General features: G+C 46.6%; 2 protein-coding genes across 2 annotated transcripts in view; both read right to left on the bottom strand.

Moving 5' to 3' along the window:
• TRIM33 (tripartite motif containing 33) overlaps positions 1-12,137 on the bottom strand; it is a 48,127-nt gene extending 35,990 nt beyond the window's left edge. Inside the window, exon 1 of the mRNA XM_058819255.1 lies at positions 11,711-12,137. Within this exon, the coding sequence (XP_058675238.1) occupies positions 11,711-12,137 (427 nt within the window). The remainder of the gene's footprint in view (positions 1-11,710) is intronic.
• Positions 12,138-13,805: 1,668 nt separating this feature from the next.
• BCAS2 (BCAS2 pre-mRNA processing factor) lies at positions 13,806-16,921 on the bottom strand. The gene is made up of 7 exons (XM_058819420.1): positions 16,785-16,921; positions 16,608-16,700; positions 16,315-16,385; positions 16,072-16,233; positions 15,374-15,424; positions 14,764-14,844; positions 13,806-14,245 (listed from the first exon to the last, which is right to left on the bottom strand). The coding sequence occupies exons 1-7, from the start codon at positions 16,875-16,877 to the stop codon at positions 14,116-14,118; spliced, it is 681 nt and encodes a 226-aa protein (XP_058675403.1). The 5' UTR covers positions 16,878-16,921; the 3' UTR covers positions 13,806-14,115.
• Between the last annotated feature and the right edge of the window lie 14 nt (positions 16,922-16,935).

Here is a 16,935-nt window from a genome sequence, read left to right as displayed (position 1 = left end):
TACACTCCTTTTTCACATCTCAACACCCTTTATTTCCAACAGCAGCTTTCCAATAATACACGAGCCACTAAACATCTCATATCCTGGTCTTTTAATCTAATAAAAACCAAATTACTGCAGCAGCATTTGTACTAGAAATGAATGTACTGAAAAGATACAGATGTGGCTAATTTTTTAAGGCAAGAGGGAAAAGTGGAGAAAATCACACTGAAATAGCATTTACATAGAAAAAAAGATTCTTAGCTGTCAAAACTTGAGATAATTTGTGAGCTAACAAAGTTTATGGCAAAAAGTTTAGTGAGAATGTGTTTTAGGACAAACTAAGATTCAAATGTTTATATAACCTCTGTGAAAAACAAGTTTTCACTGTCAGTTTCAATTTTTAAAAAACCTTATTTAAAAAAATAAAAGTAAATACAGAAGCATCATCCTATTTATACTCCAGCAGAACTTACTATGATTTGTTTGATGCAGAAAAACAATAAACACATTAGTGTTGGTATAAACATTCCCACTGTAACTCTGCTTGCCAAAAGCATTAGCACATAGTAAAAACCACTATTTTATTTTTCAGATCACAGGTGAATTAAAATAAGACACATTCACACAAATTCTGATGGTTTATGACCTCCCTCAAGCCTAAATATTACCATGAATATTTCCAATGGCCTCAGAGATGGCTTTATATGATTTTTTTTGAGCTGTAAATTGTTGCTGCAGAGGTCAAGAGCAGCAAGGAACTGAAGCAAAGAACTGAGAAAAGGGGAAGTTTCTTTTCTTTCTTTCAGGAAGTTGTGACCACACCACGTGAAACCCTGCACAGGGGCTGAAACCCTTTGTGCAGCAGTTCCTTTGTGCCTCACGGAGCTGTCACCAAAACCCTGCCCTCAGCATTAACTGCAGCAACACAGCTCAGCTCCAGGTGCTGAAAAACAACAATTCAGCACCCTGCAGACTTCACCAGCCACCCCCAAGGTGCTGCTGTGGATAGCAGTATGAAGAAATTCAGGGAGAATCATCCTTTGGACTTAAAAGGCCACAGGAATTATTTTACGGGAGCTGCAGATAACAGGAGTGGGCTTTCGAGCTTCTTTAGTTGTACTTTAGAGGACCAATATTGCTCAGTTTTCCATTTGTTCCTATCACAAGACCTGTAACAACCATGAGCTTCAACCAAAATTAACAATAATAATAATAATAACCACCAAAAGTACTCATTATCCCTCTTCCACAACTCTCTGCACCACATTTCCCCTCCCTTTATGCCCTATTCTCAATTAATGATGCAATTCAGATCAGATTCTGCTTCTGGTCCCACATTTCTGCAGAACAGCACCCCACAAACTTCACCAGCCACTCCCAAGGTGCTGCTGTGGATATCAGCACTTGCATGAAGAAATTCAGGGAGAATCATCCTTTGGACTTAAAAGGCCACAGGAATTTATGAACTATTTTACAGGAGCTGCAGATAAACAGGAATGGGCTTTCAAGCTTCTTTAGTTGTACTTTAGAGGATCAATATTGCTCATTTTTCCATTTGCTTCTATCACAAGACCTGTAACAACCACGAGCTCCAAACAGAATTATTATTATTATTATTATTATTATTATTATTATTATTATTATCCATCCAAAAGTACTCATTATCCCTCTTCCACAACTCTCTGCACCACATTTCCCCTTCCCTTACATCCTATTCCCAATTAATAATGCAGATTTCAGATCAGATTCTGCTTCTGGTCCCACATTTCTGCAGAACAGCACCCTACAAACTTCACCAGCCACCCCCAGGTGCTGCTGTGGATATCAGTATGAAGAAATTCAGGGAGAATCATGCTTTGGACCTAAAAGGCCACAGGAATTTATGAATTATTTTACAGGAGCTGCAGATAACAGTAGTGGCTTTCAAGCTTCTTTAGTTGTACTTTAGAGGACCAATATTGCTCAGTTTTCCACTTGTTTCTATCACAAGACCTGTAATAACCATAAGCTCCAACCAAAAATAACACTATTATTATTATTATTATTAGTAGTAGTAGTAGTAGTAGTAGTAATAATTATAATAATAATAATAACACTAACAACCAAAAATACTCATTACCTCTCTTCCACAACTCTCTGCACCACATTTCCCCTTCCCTTACATCCTATTCCCAATTAATGAATACAGAGTTCAGATCAGATTTTGCTTTTGGTCCCACGTTTCTGCAGAACAGCCAAAATATTTCCAATCACACAAATTCCCTGTCCCCCACTGCTGCCACACACAGCACTCGGCCCAAATGGAGTTTGGTTTTTCCTTTCACTCTGCCTAAAGGGAGAAGCAGGAATAGTTTCCTATCCAATTTTGGGGGTTTTTTTTCTAGTTTTCCAATCTGGAAATTTGGATTGCCAGTGTCCAGTAAAGCAGGCAGGAAAAGCCTGGCACTGCCAGCCCTGCTCAAAGGGAGATGGGTTTCACCTCCTCACCTGAGCCATTTCTCCCTGCCAGGAGATTCAGGGAGGAAAGAGGAGACTCCCATGGGGTCTCCTGAGCCTTTCAGGAGCTGAGGAGCAGCACAAAGCACTGATAAAAACCCAGCAATGTGCTCAGGGATGGACGTGTAGGAGCTCCAGGAACCTGCCCATGGGAGCAGCATATTGCTGGGAGCTGCAGCAGAGCCCACATGGGAATGCTGTAAATGGGAATTTTGGGACATCCCAGCAATGCTCCTTGTCCCACTGGGAGCCCCAGTCAGTGCAAGACAGGAGGAATGAAACCAAAAACACAACAAGAACCCTCCTGGAGCTCCAGGACCTGCCCTTCCCACCCAAGGAGCCCAGGAGAAGGTTCTGTCCCAGCAGCACACAGATTTATTTCACTGACAGTTACACAACTGCAGGCGCATCTCCTTAAACTGCAAATGAGATCTCCTGATTTGCCCAAGACTTTAAGAACACTAATGAGAGCAGCATCTCTGTAATCCTTTTAAGTGCTTAGGGTGGAGATAAAGCACACTGAGCCAGAGCACAGGCACCAAAGCATGTCAGAAAGCACCAAACTGAGGTAAACTCAGGAGGAAAGTTCATTTTGTTTTCCTAAAAAACAGAAAAGCTGCTAAAAACCCTGCCAAAAATCCAGCAGCAAATCACTGTGGAACACTGCAAAAACCTTCAGCTTTCAAGTGGAAGCTGCTTTTAATTTACCACTCCCAACTCACACCTAAAGCTGCAAAACAAGTATTTTTCTTAATTGTAACTCAGAATTCTGTTAATATTTATAGCTTTTTATATATTTAACACTTACCTACATATATATATATATATATATATATATACACACACACACACATACACAAGTTTAACACTTCCCAAGGGTTATGATTCTCTGAATGCATCTCAAAACAAGTAATTTTTTCAACAGTTTCATCTGGAAGTAGTTTCAATAAAACAAGTATTAAAAACCTGCTTAGAATTGCTCTCTCCAGGCTGACATATCAATACCAACAATACTAAAATACGGCCAAATTTCAAGGATGGTTGATTTTTCTATATTTCCAGTGTTGCAGGATCAAAACAGAGACAACATGTCAACTCTTTGCCCGCTGTCCCCACTCCAGCTTGATATTCAGGAATTCAATGTGTGTTCAACTCATACCCATTGATTCAGCACCAGAACAAAACTGGAATTTTCTGAATCTTCTTTGCTCCCTACCCACCCTTCTGGGCATTTTCTTCTGGAATTCCCTCAGATATTTGAGACCAGCTGTACAACAGCAAGGTTCCCTGAGCCAGTAAGAATTAACCTGTTCCCCCACCAAACCCACCTACAGCCATCCTCTTGATCTGGATTTTTAGTTTTTGTTTACAAACACTCAGAAGCCTCCAGCCCTGAGAGAGAAGGAGAAGGTGGGGTGAAAGAAAAGGGGAACACACACAAGGAGCCAAGGAAATTCATCTACTGCCTAAACCCAAAGCAAAATAAGGAACTGTTAGAAGAAGCACCACACTGAGGGCTCCAAATTCACTCAAAATAAACACATCACAGCCCAACCCAACCACACTGAAATCTCGGAGAACAAAAAGCAATAATGGAATAATTAAAGAGAGTTATTGATCTGAATGAGGATGGCACAGATCTGATGAGATCATGGACATGAACAAGGGAGGGCAGATCATGCACAAGATGTATGAAATCCAAAAATCCCTTTGCACCTCAGCAGCACCTTATGGATCCTCTTCCTCACTGGGACATCACAGGGAGTCTTTCCAGCAGTTCAAATTAATAAATTCAAAGTTTTTTCTAACATTGGCCCCAAACACTTGTGTTCCTAAACACCTCTACTTACACACTAGAATTCCTGTAAGATTCAGCTCTGATGTGTAGCACAAAAATCTTTATCAATTTTTTAGATGTTTCATAACATTTGGAGTACTAAACTATGTAAAAAAAGAGGATAAATAAGTAAGTTTGACCTCAATACCCTAAAATAAAATGTTTGAAGTGTTATGGACAACAAGTTGAACAGCAGCCAGGAGCAGATCCTTCAAAGGACAGCAATGTGTCCCAGGCTGCACCAGCAGGACAAGGACAGCCATCCCTAATTGTGGGAATCAGAAAAACAGAAACTTCCACTCAAGAGTTCGATCTGCAGCCTTGGGAAAAGCTTAGATTGATGTAAAAATAAAATACACAGAGACTTAGCAGAAAAATCATAAACTTATGCTTCTATAGTTGTAAGTAAGAATATGCCTTAAGTAAATGAGAAAATTTATTGACAAAATTGTGAAGTGTTTATAGTGTAGGGGTGTGGTTGTACAGAATAAACTGAGAGTTTAGAAGTTCTAATAGAAACACAGGTGGGCCTGTGAGTAAAAAGCCCATTAGATAAAAGTATCTGCAGAGCAGTAGAAGTAAGTAAAGGTGATAGGTCAGGAAAGCAAAACAAACCCTGTAACAACTGTTTATTGGGTCAGAAATTTCTATATTGCCTAATAACTGAAAAATCTCATGATTGCTCTTGAGCTATGGCTGAATGCTTGCTCCTCTAAAATCTCACAGAATCTGAGAATGATGTTCACTGAGCAATAAATTGTTTTCGCTTGAAAATAGTTCCATCCCTTCATTTTTAGCAGTGACAATGATACCTCCTCCTGCTCAGCACCCCAGGAGACCACACTGGGCCAGTACAGGGCTCCCAGTATGGAACCACGCTGGGCCAGTACAGGGCTCCCAGTACAGGACAGCCTCCCAAACTGGGGCAAACCCAGCAGTGGTGAGCCAAGGGCTCAGGGCTGGAGCTCACAGGGGTGAGGAGAGACCTGAGCACTGCCTGTGGGGCAGGGGCAGAGCCCAGAGTGCACAGCAAGGGATGGACAGCATCAGTGGCACTGCTAAAAATGAAAGGATGGGATTATTTTCAAACTAAAATGATTTATTCCTCACATAAACATCAGTCTCAGAGGCTGTGGGATTTTAGAGGAGCAGACACTCAGCCATAACTCAAGAGTAATCACAAGTTTCTTTGTCACAACCCGATATAGAACTTTCTAAGCCAACGGACAGTTGTTACAGGGTTTATTTTGCTTTTCTAACCTATCACTTTTTCTTACTACTGGCACACTGAGGATACTTTTGTCCAATGGCTTCTGCCTCACTTGTACACAAATGCTTCTGTTATAACTTCTAAACTCTCAGCTTATTCTGTACAACCCCACCCCTACATGATAAACCCTTCACCCTCTTATCAATACAGTTTCTCACTTACATAAGGTATATTCTTAATTACAGCTATAGAAACATAAATTTATGATTTTTCTGCTAAATGTCTGTGTATTTTATTTTTACATCAATCCAGGCTTCTCCCAAGGCTGCAGATCAAACCCTTCAGTGTCTGTGGAAGTTTCTGTCTTTCTGATTCCCCCAGGCCAGTGGCAGCAGGAACAAAGGGATTTCTGCTCCCCAAGGAGGATGTTCCAGCACTGCTCACCCCAGCACAGCTGGAGGAACCTCCTGTCACTGCTGTCACCAGAGCAGCTCTGGTGGGGCTGGGGCTGGGCACACCTGGCCCTGCCACCCCATGCGATGCCCACTCCAACCAGTTTGTGCCACAGAATGGCTTTAAATTCTGCTGAAACACGGGAGACACGACGAGCACAGGCATGAAACCATCACATCATCCCCTGACAATCCCTCCCAAAACCCAATTTCTGCTGAGCAAGCAGCACCATTTGAGATATCTGGCTCCACACAGCCCTGGGCTGGGGGCAGGAGCACACTGATTCCCCTACAGAAGAACTGAGTGGCTGGAGATAATTACAGTGCTCTCAGATGTTTACACTGTTACAACTGATGCCTCAGGTTTAACTCTTGTATTTTTCAGGTTCTGTGCTGCTTTAGTGTGTGGGTTTGGGCTTTTTATGAGGGGATGCAGAGCTCTGCGCACAGAGTAGGGAGACAAAACAATTCCTGCTCCAGCTGGGGACCAAGGACAAATGATCCAAATCTCAGCACCAAGAGCACAAACAACATGGACTAAAGAGAGAAAAACAAGGATGGGACTGCATGGGATGGAGATGTAATTGGACAATGAACTCCAAGATGCAAATGGAGCAGAACTTATCAAAGTGAGAGACCCCGTGACCAGTTGTCCATTTTGTGGCCATTTGGGTTCATCCTGGGTTCATTTTGTGACCATTTGGGTTCATCCTGGGTTCATTTTGTGACCATTTGGGTTCATCCTGGGTTCATTTTGTGACCATTTTGTTTCATCTTGGGTGCAGCCCTGGCTGGGCTCTGGTGCTGCCCAAGGTGGATCCATTGAGGCTTTTAATAAATCCCAGCTTTATTCTTTAGCTCTGTCTGGTCTCTCTGTCCCAGCTCAGCCTTCTCAAGGCATCACAACGACAACAAAACTTCTCAGTTGAGGAAATATTTGCAAGCACTTGTGCAATCCAGTAACTCCAGGGGCTCAGGCTGGGCAGGGATCACCCTCTCAGGAATGAATCTCTGCCAGGTCCCATTGATTGGGTGACAAATCCAATAGTAGTTACTCCATAATATTGTCCATAATATTTATTTCTCTTAGCACTGCAATGGTCCAAGCATGTTTCTTCACAGCCATACATCAAAACCCTGCTCTAATTTCAGTGGTTAGACCTTGAAACAAACCCTCACAGGTCAAGGGAGTGATACAATCAGATTGAAATCTGTCAGAGTAAAAATACATTTTAAAAAATTACCTGCATTCAAGGTCTGCTCCTAGCTCAGCTTTTTGTTTTTTGAACAATCCTTGACTATACTGCAATTATCACACACTGAACTGACAATACATTATATTTAATAATGAAAAAAAAATTACAGCTGCCACAGATATTAATTCTTACAAAAATAACACATACCTTAATGTTGTCTGATGGATATATTTCACAATACACTATTAATTTAGACTGAAATTTAAGTTTCACAGCAAGATTTTTACTAAGTCCAGAATATGAACTGAACATTTTCCAGGACTCCACATATATTCTTGAGCCTCACTTATGAGCACAGGAGAAAAGTAAAGAATCAAAAGAGTTCAGGTGATGTCTACTCACATCCAGTTTAATAAAACTTAAGGTGCTGCATTTACACAGCTTAAAGAGCCTTATTTGATGCAGGAATTTTCATTCTTTTGGACTGAAAATACAATAACCATCACCAAACTCAGTGTAATGACATGCCACATCCTCATACACATTAGACACATTTTTTCATTTGCTCCTTTCACAGCAAATTAAAAAAGCAAAAAACTTCATGTGTGCTTAATACAACACAGCAACACTGGGTACAGGAGCTGAATTCAGCTGAATATCAAACCCATTTCTGGGTAGTAAATGTGTTATTCCTCAGTTTACACACACAACCAACTGTGGAGGTTTTGCAGCTCATTTGGCTTTTCAGCCTAATTGGAATTGTGACATTCCCAAGGAGCTGGGAGAGCCCCACGCTCTCTCTCCTGAGATAATCTTCTTTAGAGAGATTGGAAATATCTCATCCAGGCAGTGAAACCACAAAACAACCTCACCTCCAGGAGCTGGAGCAGCAGTGGGTGCAGGAAAAGTTGTTTTACAGTATCTGTTACAGTCTGAAATCTGGTTTTTTTCCAGAATACTGTGATATAAATGCAGGTATTTCTTTAAATAAACTATTCAGCCTGAAAGGAGGAGTCCAGAGGACAGCTGAAACACCACTACAAAATCATCTACCCACCAAATAAAATGCACATTCTCATAACCAATTAAGAAATTAAACTGAAAATATGATACTTTTCATGTTAAACAAATGTATATTTTTTAAACAGATGAAACAAGAATCTATTTTTTCTCTACATAAATGTAATCAACATCCATCCAACAAATAAATGCACATTCCCATAACCAATTAAGAAATTAAACTGAATATGAGATGCTACTTTTCATGTTAAACAAATGCCTATGTTTTAAATATATGAAACAAGAATCTATTTTTTTTCCCCACGTAAATGTAATCAACACCAAAATAAACCTTTTTCACCAGCAAAACAGGTATGACCCACCACGAACTTGTTTTTAACACAGCAAACCACAACTTCAGATAATTCTTTTAAGCTTTAGTCAGGGGTTCTCTAACTTTTAGGAATTGAGATCATTTTTCTGCCTTCTTTAGCAGTGGCTCTGAAGGGAGTGGGAGCCTGGCAGGGGCAGAGATGCTGGTCCAGACCCAACTCTCCAGGAGGGCACAGGAGATGCTGTCACTGAGAGAAGTTTTTCCACAGTTTTTACCCAATAAATACACATATCTACTGTTTTAAATCCTGACAGCTCCCACTGAGCAAACTCTCAAACTAAGAAAGCAACCAGGAAAATATAATTTGTACTTTTCTGGTTTATGTGAAGAGATGCTGAAGGATAGCAGGGACACAATCCAGCAGTGAGAGGCTGCAGCAAAGTGTAACCTGCCTCAGGTACAGCTATTCTCTTTAATTCTTCCCTCATGAAAAAGCACCTGCTCGTCCTGAAGGAGACTTGAGAATCAGCAGAAGTGGAAGTAACACTTCACACTTTGTGACTGCCACAAGAGGGAAGGAACCTGTGTGACTAAGCACTGTGGTGCCTCTCAGGAGGCTCAAAAATGTCCATTTTCTGTCTGATTTACTGGTAACCATCTCCTGTGCCACTCAACTGATTCCATGCCCAAGGTGCACAGAGCTGCCCACAAAAATGCCTCTGCTGGTCCATGGCTGGTCAAGGCCTCTCAGGAGGCTCAAAAATGTCCATTTTATGTCTGATTTACTGGTAACCCATCTCCTGTGCCACTCAACTGATTCCATCCTGAAGATGTAGAGAGCTGCCCACAAAAATGCCTCTGCTGGTCCATGGCCTATCCTTAGCTGAGGATGAGCCAATCCTACCATATTTCAGGGTGTACTTTTAATCCCAACTGGAAAAGTACCAAATATAAAAGAAACAAATTTCTCCTTATAAGTCCTCGAGGAGATTCCCTCTAAAAATTGGAAATATTTGCATCCAGCCAAATTTTGGCCCAAGAGCATTTCCTAAGGAAACAGATTAAAATACCCAGAGATATTAGGATGTAGCTGCCAGTTCCTGTGCTCGTGCAGGCTGAGGTGGCACCACAGCTGGATCCACAGCTGGATCCACAGCCCTACAAGACAATCCCACAACAGTTGGGGTTGGAAGGCACCAGTGCAGATCACCCAGTCACCTGGAGCAGGTGACTCAGGAATGTGTCCAGGTGGGTTTGGAGTGTGTCCAGAAAAGGAGACTCCACCCCTTCCCTGGGCAGCTGCTCCAGGGCTCTGCCACCCTCCACAGCAAGAATTTCTTTCTCATTCAGGTGGAACTCCTTGTGTCATAATTGATGGCCATTGCTCCTTGGCCTGCCCTGGGCACCACTGAAAGGAGCCTGACACCATGCCCTGACCCAGCCTGGAAATATTCCTACACATTGATGGGATTTCCTCAGTCTTCCCCTCTCCAGACTAACCAGGCCCAGCCCTGCAATCTCTCCTAACACCAAAGATGCTCCTGCACCTTGCTCACATCGCCTAAAACTTTTTATTGAACTCCTTCTACACCAAAGCACACCAACAAGAATTCTTACAATGCGTACAACAAGAAGTGATATTCCAGTTTGTACCCAGTGGTTCCCGTACCTGTGGGGAAGGCACCTCCCACAGACACAGCAGGACTCAGATAATCCTGCCAATTGCTAACAAAATAAACCCTGCTCCCAAGTTCTGTGTCTGTCACTGGCAGATCACTGCCCTGGCAGGGTGGGCAGGCCCTGGCACAGGTGCCCAGAGCAGCTGGGGCTGCCCCTGGATCCCTGGAAGTGTCCAAGGCCAGGCTGGATGGGGTTTGGAGCACCCTGGGATGGTGGAAAGTGTCCCTGCCCATGGCAGGGGTGGAATGGATGGGCTCTGAAGTCCCCTCCAAACCAAATCACTCTGTCACTCTATGATATAACACAAAATGTAGAATCTGGAATTTACAAACATGGTTCACAAAACCATCTGAGCGCTTTACTGAGTGCATTGGCAAACTGTGTTTAATACATCATCTTTTTAACACCAATGAGCTTCCTAAGATCACATCCTAGATGGACTTCTGAACAGTCTGGATGAAAAAATCTCTACCAAGCCAAGTTAATTCCTTCACTGGGGAACACAGGAAGGGCTTGAGTGTAAAGATGTCACCAAACAAGGTCTCCCTGACCAGAGAGCCCATTTAGGACCTGCAAAACCACTTACCAGGGCCCTACTTTGCTCTGTACACACAGCCCGTGACTCACCCCATCTAAAGCTCCTGAACCTTTTCAATCCCATCCCTCAACATATATTAGAAAAGAAAAATCAAACCCAAGCTGTGGTTCTGCTAAGAGCAGGTGGAAGGAGCAGTGTACTCCTGTTCCCCGGTATAAATTCTGTAGGGGCAGAGCTGACAAACAGCACTGGAGGTTTTATCTCAGTGCTCAGCAAAGCAGGGGCAGCGCACACGGCGTTCCCACCTGGGCAGGTAACACTGCAACAAGAGTGAATCTCAATTCACCCAGACACGTCTCACCCCAGCAGCTGCCCACCCCCGCTGTGTCACCAACACAAAACACACAGGGGGAGAGAATGACAGAGTATTTGGGGTTGGAAAAAGCCTTTAAATGTCATTAGTGCAGCCCCCCTGTCACAGGCAAAGACATCTCGCATTCGAGCAGGTTGCTCGGAGCCTGGTCCAGCCTGACACTGAAATGTTTCCACCACTCCCTGAGCAATTTGTTCCGATGTTTTAACACCCTCATGGTAAACATTTCTTCCTTACACTTCATCTAAACCGATCGTGCTCCAGTTTAATACCATCACCCCCGGTCCTATCGCAACAGGTGCCGCTAAAAACTCTGTCCTTATTTTTATTAGACTCCCTTTAGGCACGGGAAGGGGCTGAGGGGTCTCCGTGGAGCTTCCTTTCTCCAGAACATCCCAATCCCCTCAGAGCAGAGCTGCTCCACCCTCCCACCAACTCTGCCCGCTCCAACAGGTCCGGGACGGAAAGCCCCGGCCGCGATCCGCGCTCCCGCTCCCAACAGCTCCCGCTCCCCGCCGATCGCAGCCCCCCGATCGCGGCCCCCCGCGCTCCCGGACAGCCCCGGGGATCCCCGCGCTGTGTGCGGGATGTCCCGGAGGAGCCCCGCGCTCACCTTGCTGCACGTCGCCGTTGGCGCCGCCGGGCACGGGCACGGTGAGCTGGCGCTCGGGCTCGGGCAGGCAGCGGCGGCAGAAGGAGTGCAGGCAGGGCAGCAGCTTGGGCTCGGCCTCCCGCCGGCTCTGCAGGCTCTGCGCGCACACCGCGCACGTGTCCAGCAGCGAGAACGGCCCCGGCGCCGCGGGCGTCAGCGGCGGCACCGGGCTGGGGCCGGGCCCCGCCGCCGCACCGGGCCCCGCCGCCGCCTCGGCCTCGGCCTCGCCGCCGCCGCGCTCCGCCGCCGCCGCCCCGGGGCTCTCGCGCTCCTCGGGCGGCGCGGCGGCGGACGGCGAGCCGGCGGGAGGCTCCAGGGAGCCGCCGCCGCCCGGCGCGGCCTCGGCGGCCGCGTCCCCGCCGCCACCGCCTCCTTTGTTTTCCGCCATGTTTCCTCCTTTGAACCCGACCCCGCTCCGCGCACGCTCCGCGTCACCGCGTCACCGGGCGGGACCGGGCGGGACCGGCGCCGCGCACGCGCGCGCGCTCCCGCGGCAACGGCGCGGCCGGGAGGGCGGGTTGTTACGTCACGGGGAGGCGGAGTTCTGTGCCCAGGGCTGAGATTCTATTGGGCGGTGGCGGCGGTAGGGGCGTGGCCACGTCCCCTCGGGAACGCCCCGGGAACGGATCACCGGGAATAGGGAATAACGCACCGGGAATAACGCATCGGCAATAGCGCACCGGGCTGGGAGTAACGCACTGGCCTGGGAATAACGCACCGGGCTGAGGAATGCCCCATCGGGAGGGGGAATAACGCAGCGGGAACAGCGCACCAGGCTGGGGAATAACGCACTGGGCTGGGGAATAACGCGCAGGGAACACCGCACCGGGCTGGGAAATAACGCACTGGGCTGCGGAATGCCCCATCGGGAGGGGGAATACCGCACCGAGGTGGGGAATAACCCTTTCGGACGGGAAATGACACACACAGGCTGGGAAATAACCCACGGGGGAGGGGAATAACCCACAGGGGACGGGGAATAACGCGTGAAGACGGGGAATACCCATTGGGAGGGGGAATAACGCCCCGGGAATAACCCATGAGGACGGGAAATATCCACCGGCATGGGGAATACCCATTGGGGAGGAGAATAACCCACCGGGATGGGGAATAACGTCATGGAAAGGGGAATAACCCACCGGGACTAATGCACTGGGGTGGGGCAATGGGGCACTGGGACAGGGAATAACCCGTTGGGATAGGCAACAAAGCACTGGGATGGGGAACAGCCATGGGGAAGGGGAATAGGGCACTGGGATGGGGAATAATGCACTGGGATGGGGAATAATGGACCAGGATGGAGAACAGGGCACCAGGATAGGAAATAGCAGACCTGGATTGGGAATATCCCATTGGGATGGTGATGGGCAATGGCACATTGGCATAGGGAAAAGGGCACCAGGACATGGAGCAGTGCATCAGCACGGGAGTCAGAGATGGGGACGGGACGGGGCAGTGGGAGCAGCCCTGGGATGAGGAACAGGGCAGGAGGTGGCAGGTGGCAGCAACTCTCTGGCCACAAAGAGGAACACACAACTTTCCCAGGCCTTTCTGGGGAAGGCTGTGAAGAGATCAGAGAAGAGTGAGAAACAATTCTTATCTTCTCTTACTGCACCTGGTATTGTGAACATGTGAGATTTGTCTACCAAAGGGTGGTTTCTTAATTAGCCAATGGTGATGGTGTTTGGACTGGAGGACCAATTAGGTCAACCTGTATCGTAAATATAGGATATTTGTATATTCTATTTGTATATTATCTGTCTATAAAAGCCATGGGTTTCTTAATAATGATATGATATGATATGATATAATGATTGATCAGCCTTCTTTCCATCATGGAGTCAATGCTAATTATTACTCAGCTGGGCCTGCTGCAGTGACAGTGGCACCAGAGTCTCCTCTGTGGGCACTGCACAGCCCCAGTGCTGCATAGACTTCCCCACCCCAAATTCCAGTTTCGCCCCACTTCCCCTGCAAGGGATTCTCACCTGGCCCAGCCACCTCCTCCACAGCTCTGGGCTTTGGACATGAAGCAGAAACCAGAGAAATAGCAAAACAGGATTTATTAAAGGTGTAGGGGAAAACACAACACAAGCAAGCTCCTGCTTTAAGAGCTCCTGCTTTAAGTATATAAAAAGTGAAACAATTCACAGTACATTTAGTGGTGGCTGTGATACATTTAAACAGGATGTTCAGAGTCCATCCTACCTCCTCCTAGAATTTAAAACAAGGAAAAGAAAGGATGGAAATATCCTTTTGCCACCTCACACAACTGCAGCTAGAGGTGTCTACAGACACAGCATCTCCAAAGTGTGTCTGGTTTGTAGTTCTTAACACATGCAGCACTAAGGTATGTCAGGATTAATTCACTGAAAGTCTTGCTGGATATTCTCCTTGTTTGCCTCTCCATGCTGCTGCTTGATTTGTGAAATTTCATTTTCCAGCTGCACAATGGTTCGTTCAATCTCATAATTTTTACTGACAAGAGAGACCCACCTGGAAGGGAAAAGAAATAAAAAGAGCCTTTAGGTGTTATGTAACACTCCTCTGGAAAAAAAATCAAAGACAACCATTGCTCCAAAGCAAGCAGAAACACCAAATAAAGCAGTATTCTTCCTAACACATGACAATCCTTAGTTGACATCAATGGTCATTGGAACAACCAAAGTGACAATGAGTAATTATTAACCCTGTTAAACCTGAAAACACAAAAATATTCATGACTAGACTCATCCACCAACTGCCAATATTGAGATAAAGAAGAGCTTAAAACAATTGAGGAAATTTGAAGCAGCTAATAAATATACCCTCTTCCCACCTGTTGATTTACTCAACCTCAGCAAATACAATATGGAACCAAACTACAAATACTTTTAAAACACCTCCTGCCAAGCAACAGTATTCCACAGCAGCTCCAAAGAATCGCTGAATTTCAACTGGAGGAATAATTTCAAGTAAATTTGAAGCAATGGAGAAAGCTGTGGAAGGGCTAACAGAGAAATGTCAACACTCACGTGGATTCCATCTCTCTCAGCTTAGCCCCAGCTGTGAGCTGCATGTTCTTCCTCTGCCAGTTCAGGTCTTGAATGTTTTTCCTGGGGAGAAAAAGATGTATTTTTATTTCCTCATTTCTTTGGCATCTGCAGTACCTGCTGCTAATTTCCAAGTACACTCAATCCCTAGAAGTACAGCCAGAAAATATTTGTGTAGCCAGGACTGTAATGACAACATCCAGATGGACAAATCTCAGTACAGGGCTTACAGTACTGAGATAAATAAAAATAAAAGGTTAAACCAAACATCAGGGAAGATGTTCTTACAGAGACAACTGCACATTAAATTATCAGTAGTAAATGAAATTTTACTACTGGTATTTTCAGGGAGGATTCCACAAATCCAGAGCAGAGATTCAAACAAACCAAACACAGAATTCTGAGTAGAACAGACATGATGAATGTAACTGTTTGGGGAGAGCAGGGTCACATTTCTTAATTATTGTTTTTACTGAGTCTTTTTCCCTGTGACCATGCGAGCCAGCACATACACCTTCCTCTGTATAGCATGGGGGGGAGAGAAAGGTTCACTTCCAATTTCAGTACAAAAATCTAAATAAGAATGACCCACCTCAACTTCTGAAGCTCTTTCTGGGCTTGTTCTATCATATGAACCAGGTGCCTGATGACAGAATGCAAGCAAAGCATTAAAAACACACAAATGGTAAACCAGCCCCATTTCACCTGACATTTAACTTCTCAGAGCTCAGGATCCAACAAGTCCCTGCAGCACCTTGGCCCAGCCAGCAGATCCTTTACCTGCCTCCTTTCTCCTGAGCTCAGGAACCCTCTGCCTTCTCTCAGTTTGGAATTCCTTTTGCCTACTCTTTTATCTAAGGTTCAGCCAACCCTTCTCAGAAGTGAGCATTAAAATTCTCTGTCTGAAATAGCCCCAGTGCTTCCTGCAGCCACACTCTACAACCTGTTCTTGGCTTTTGCAGCAGCTTTATTACAGCTCCAGGCTAAGCCCAGGATCTGTAGTAACTCATCTTCATTTCCACTACTGAGTTATTCCTTCACAGGCTATCACCAACCTTAATTAACACCCACTATCATCAACAATAACCCACAACATTCAAGACAGGGATGTATTAAAACACACACTGTTTCTTGGCCACAGAGACAGCTTTGAGATCATCCTCTTCTTTCTCTTACAGGGGTTCATCTATTCCAGACTACATTCTAAAGACCCCCTCTGGATTTACACCCAATAAATACACAGAAATTAAAGACAGAACTTGATGTCCAGCCGAGCAGCTGAGGCCTTACTCATTGTACACCTTCCAGGCATTGCAGCCGTGCTGGGACATGAGCTCCAGGTTCTCGATGCGCACGGCCTGGTGCTCCAGCTGTGCCATGGAATTGTTCACACACTCCTGCCACGCCGTGATGTCGTTCTTCTGCCCCGAGGAGGGCGCGGGCAGCTCGTACCTAAAAAGGGCACGGGCTCACCTGGGGCACCGGGCACGGCTCACCCGGGGCACCGGGCACTGCCCTGCCGGTCCCACTCACCTCTTCATACTGAGCAGCTCCAGGGGCTGCCGGGCCGCCAGGCGCTCGAACTCGTTCCGCATGATCTCGGTCTGTGGGGAAGGCAGCGGTGAGGGACGGGGAGCGACACAAGCGGGGTATGGTGGGGAGGACGGGGACAGGACACAAACGGTAACGGGGGAGAGACACAGGAGGGGTACGGCGGTTGGCACAGGGGAAGGACGGGGACAGGCAGTGTCAGTCCCAGCCAGGTTACCAAGTGGGGACAAGCGCGCTCTGGGGGTACGGGGAGCTCTGGAGCCGCCTCCGCTCACCTCGAAGGCGCTGTAGTCGTGCGCGGGCAGGTAGCTCAGGTAGTTCTTGGTCGGCCGGTACCGCCGCGTCTCCTCCTCCACCAGCGCCGCGGCCTAACGCACACGGGCCGTCAGGCAGGCGGGCAGCCTGCCCGCCGCCCCGACCCCTCCCCGCCGCCGCCCCGGCCCCGCACGCACCGCCTCCCGCACGCCCGGCGCCTCGTAGCCCTGGTCGAAGTAGGGCAGCGCGTCCACCACGACATCGCCGGCCACCAGCCCCGGGCCCGACATCTTGGCTGCGGGCACTGCGCGTGCGCACTTACGTCACGCCCGGGGGAACCGCACACGG

Source organism: Ammospiza caudacuta, chromosome 24, assembly GCF_027887145.1.
Source record: "Ammospiza caudacuta isolate bAmmCau1 chromosome 24, bAmmCau1.pri, whole genome shotgun sequence".
Classification (NCBI taxonomy): Eukaryota; Metazoa; Chordata; class Aves; order Passeriformes; family Passerellidae; genus Ammospiza; species Ammospiza caudacuta.
The sequence above is the reverse complement of the archived record's forward strand: the minus strand, read 5'-3'. Positions and strand labels throughout refer to the sequence as shown.

Coding starts and splice junctions, on each gene's coding strand:
- BCAS2 (XM_058819420.1), bottom strand. CDS start 16,877: ATGTCGGGCCCGGGGCTGGTGGCCGGCGATGTCGTGGTGGACGCGCTG. Junction 15,425..16,071: donor GCCTGGAAGGTGTACAATGA/GTAAGGCCTCAG, acceptor TTCTGTCATCAG/GCACCTGGTTCATATGATAG. Junction 14,845..15,373: donor AAAGAGCTTCAGAAGTTGAG/GTGGGTCATTCT, acceptor TTTTCTCCCCAG/GAAAAACATTCAAGACCTGA.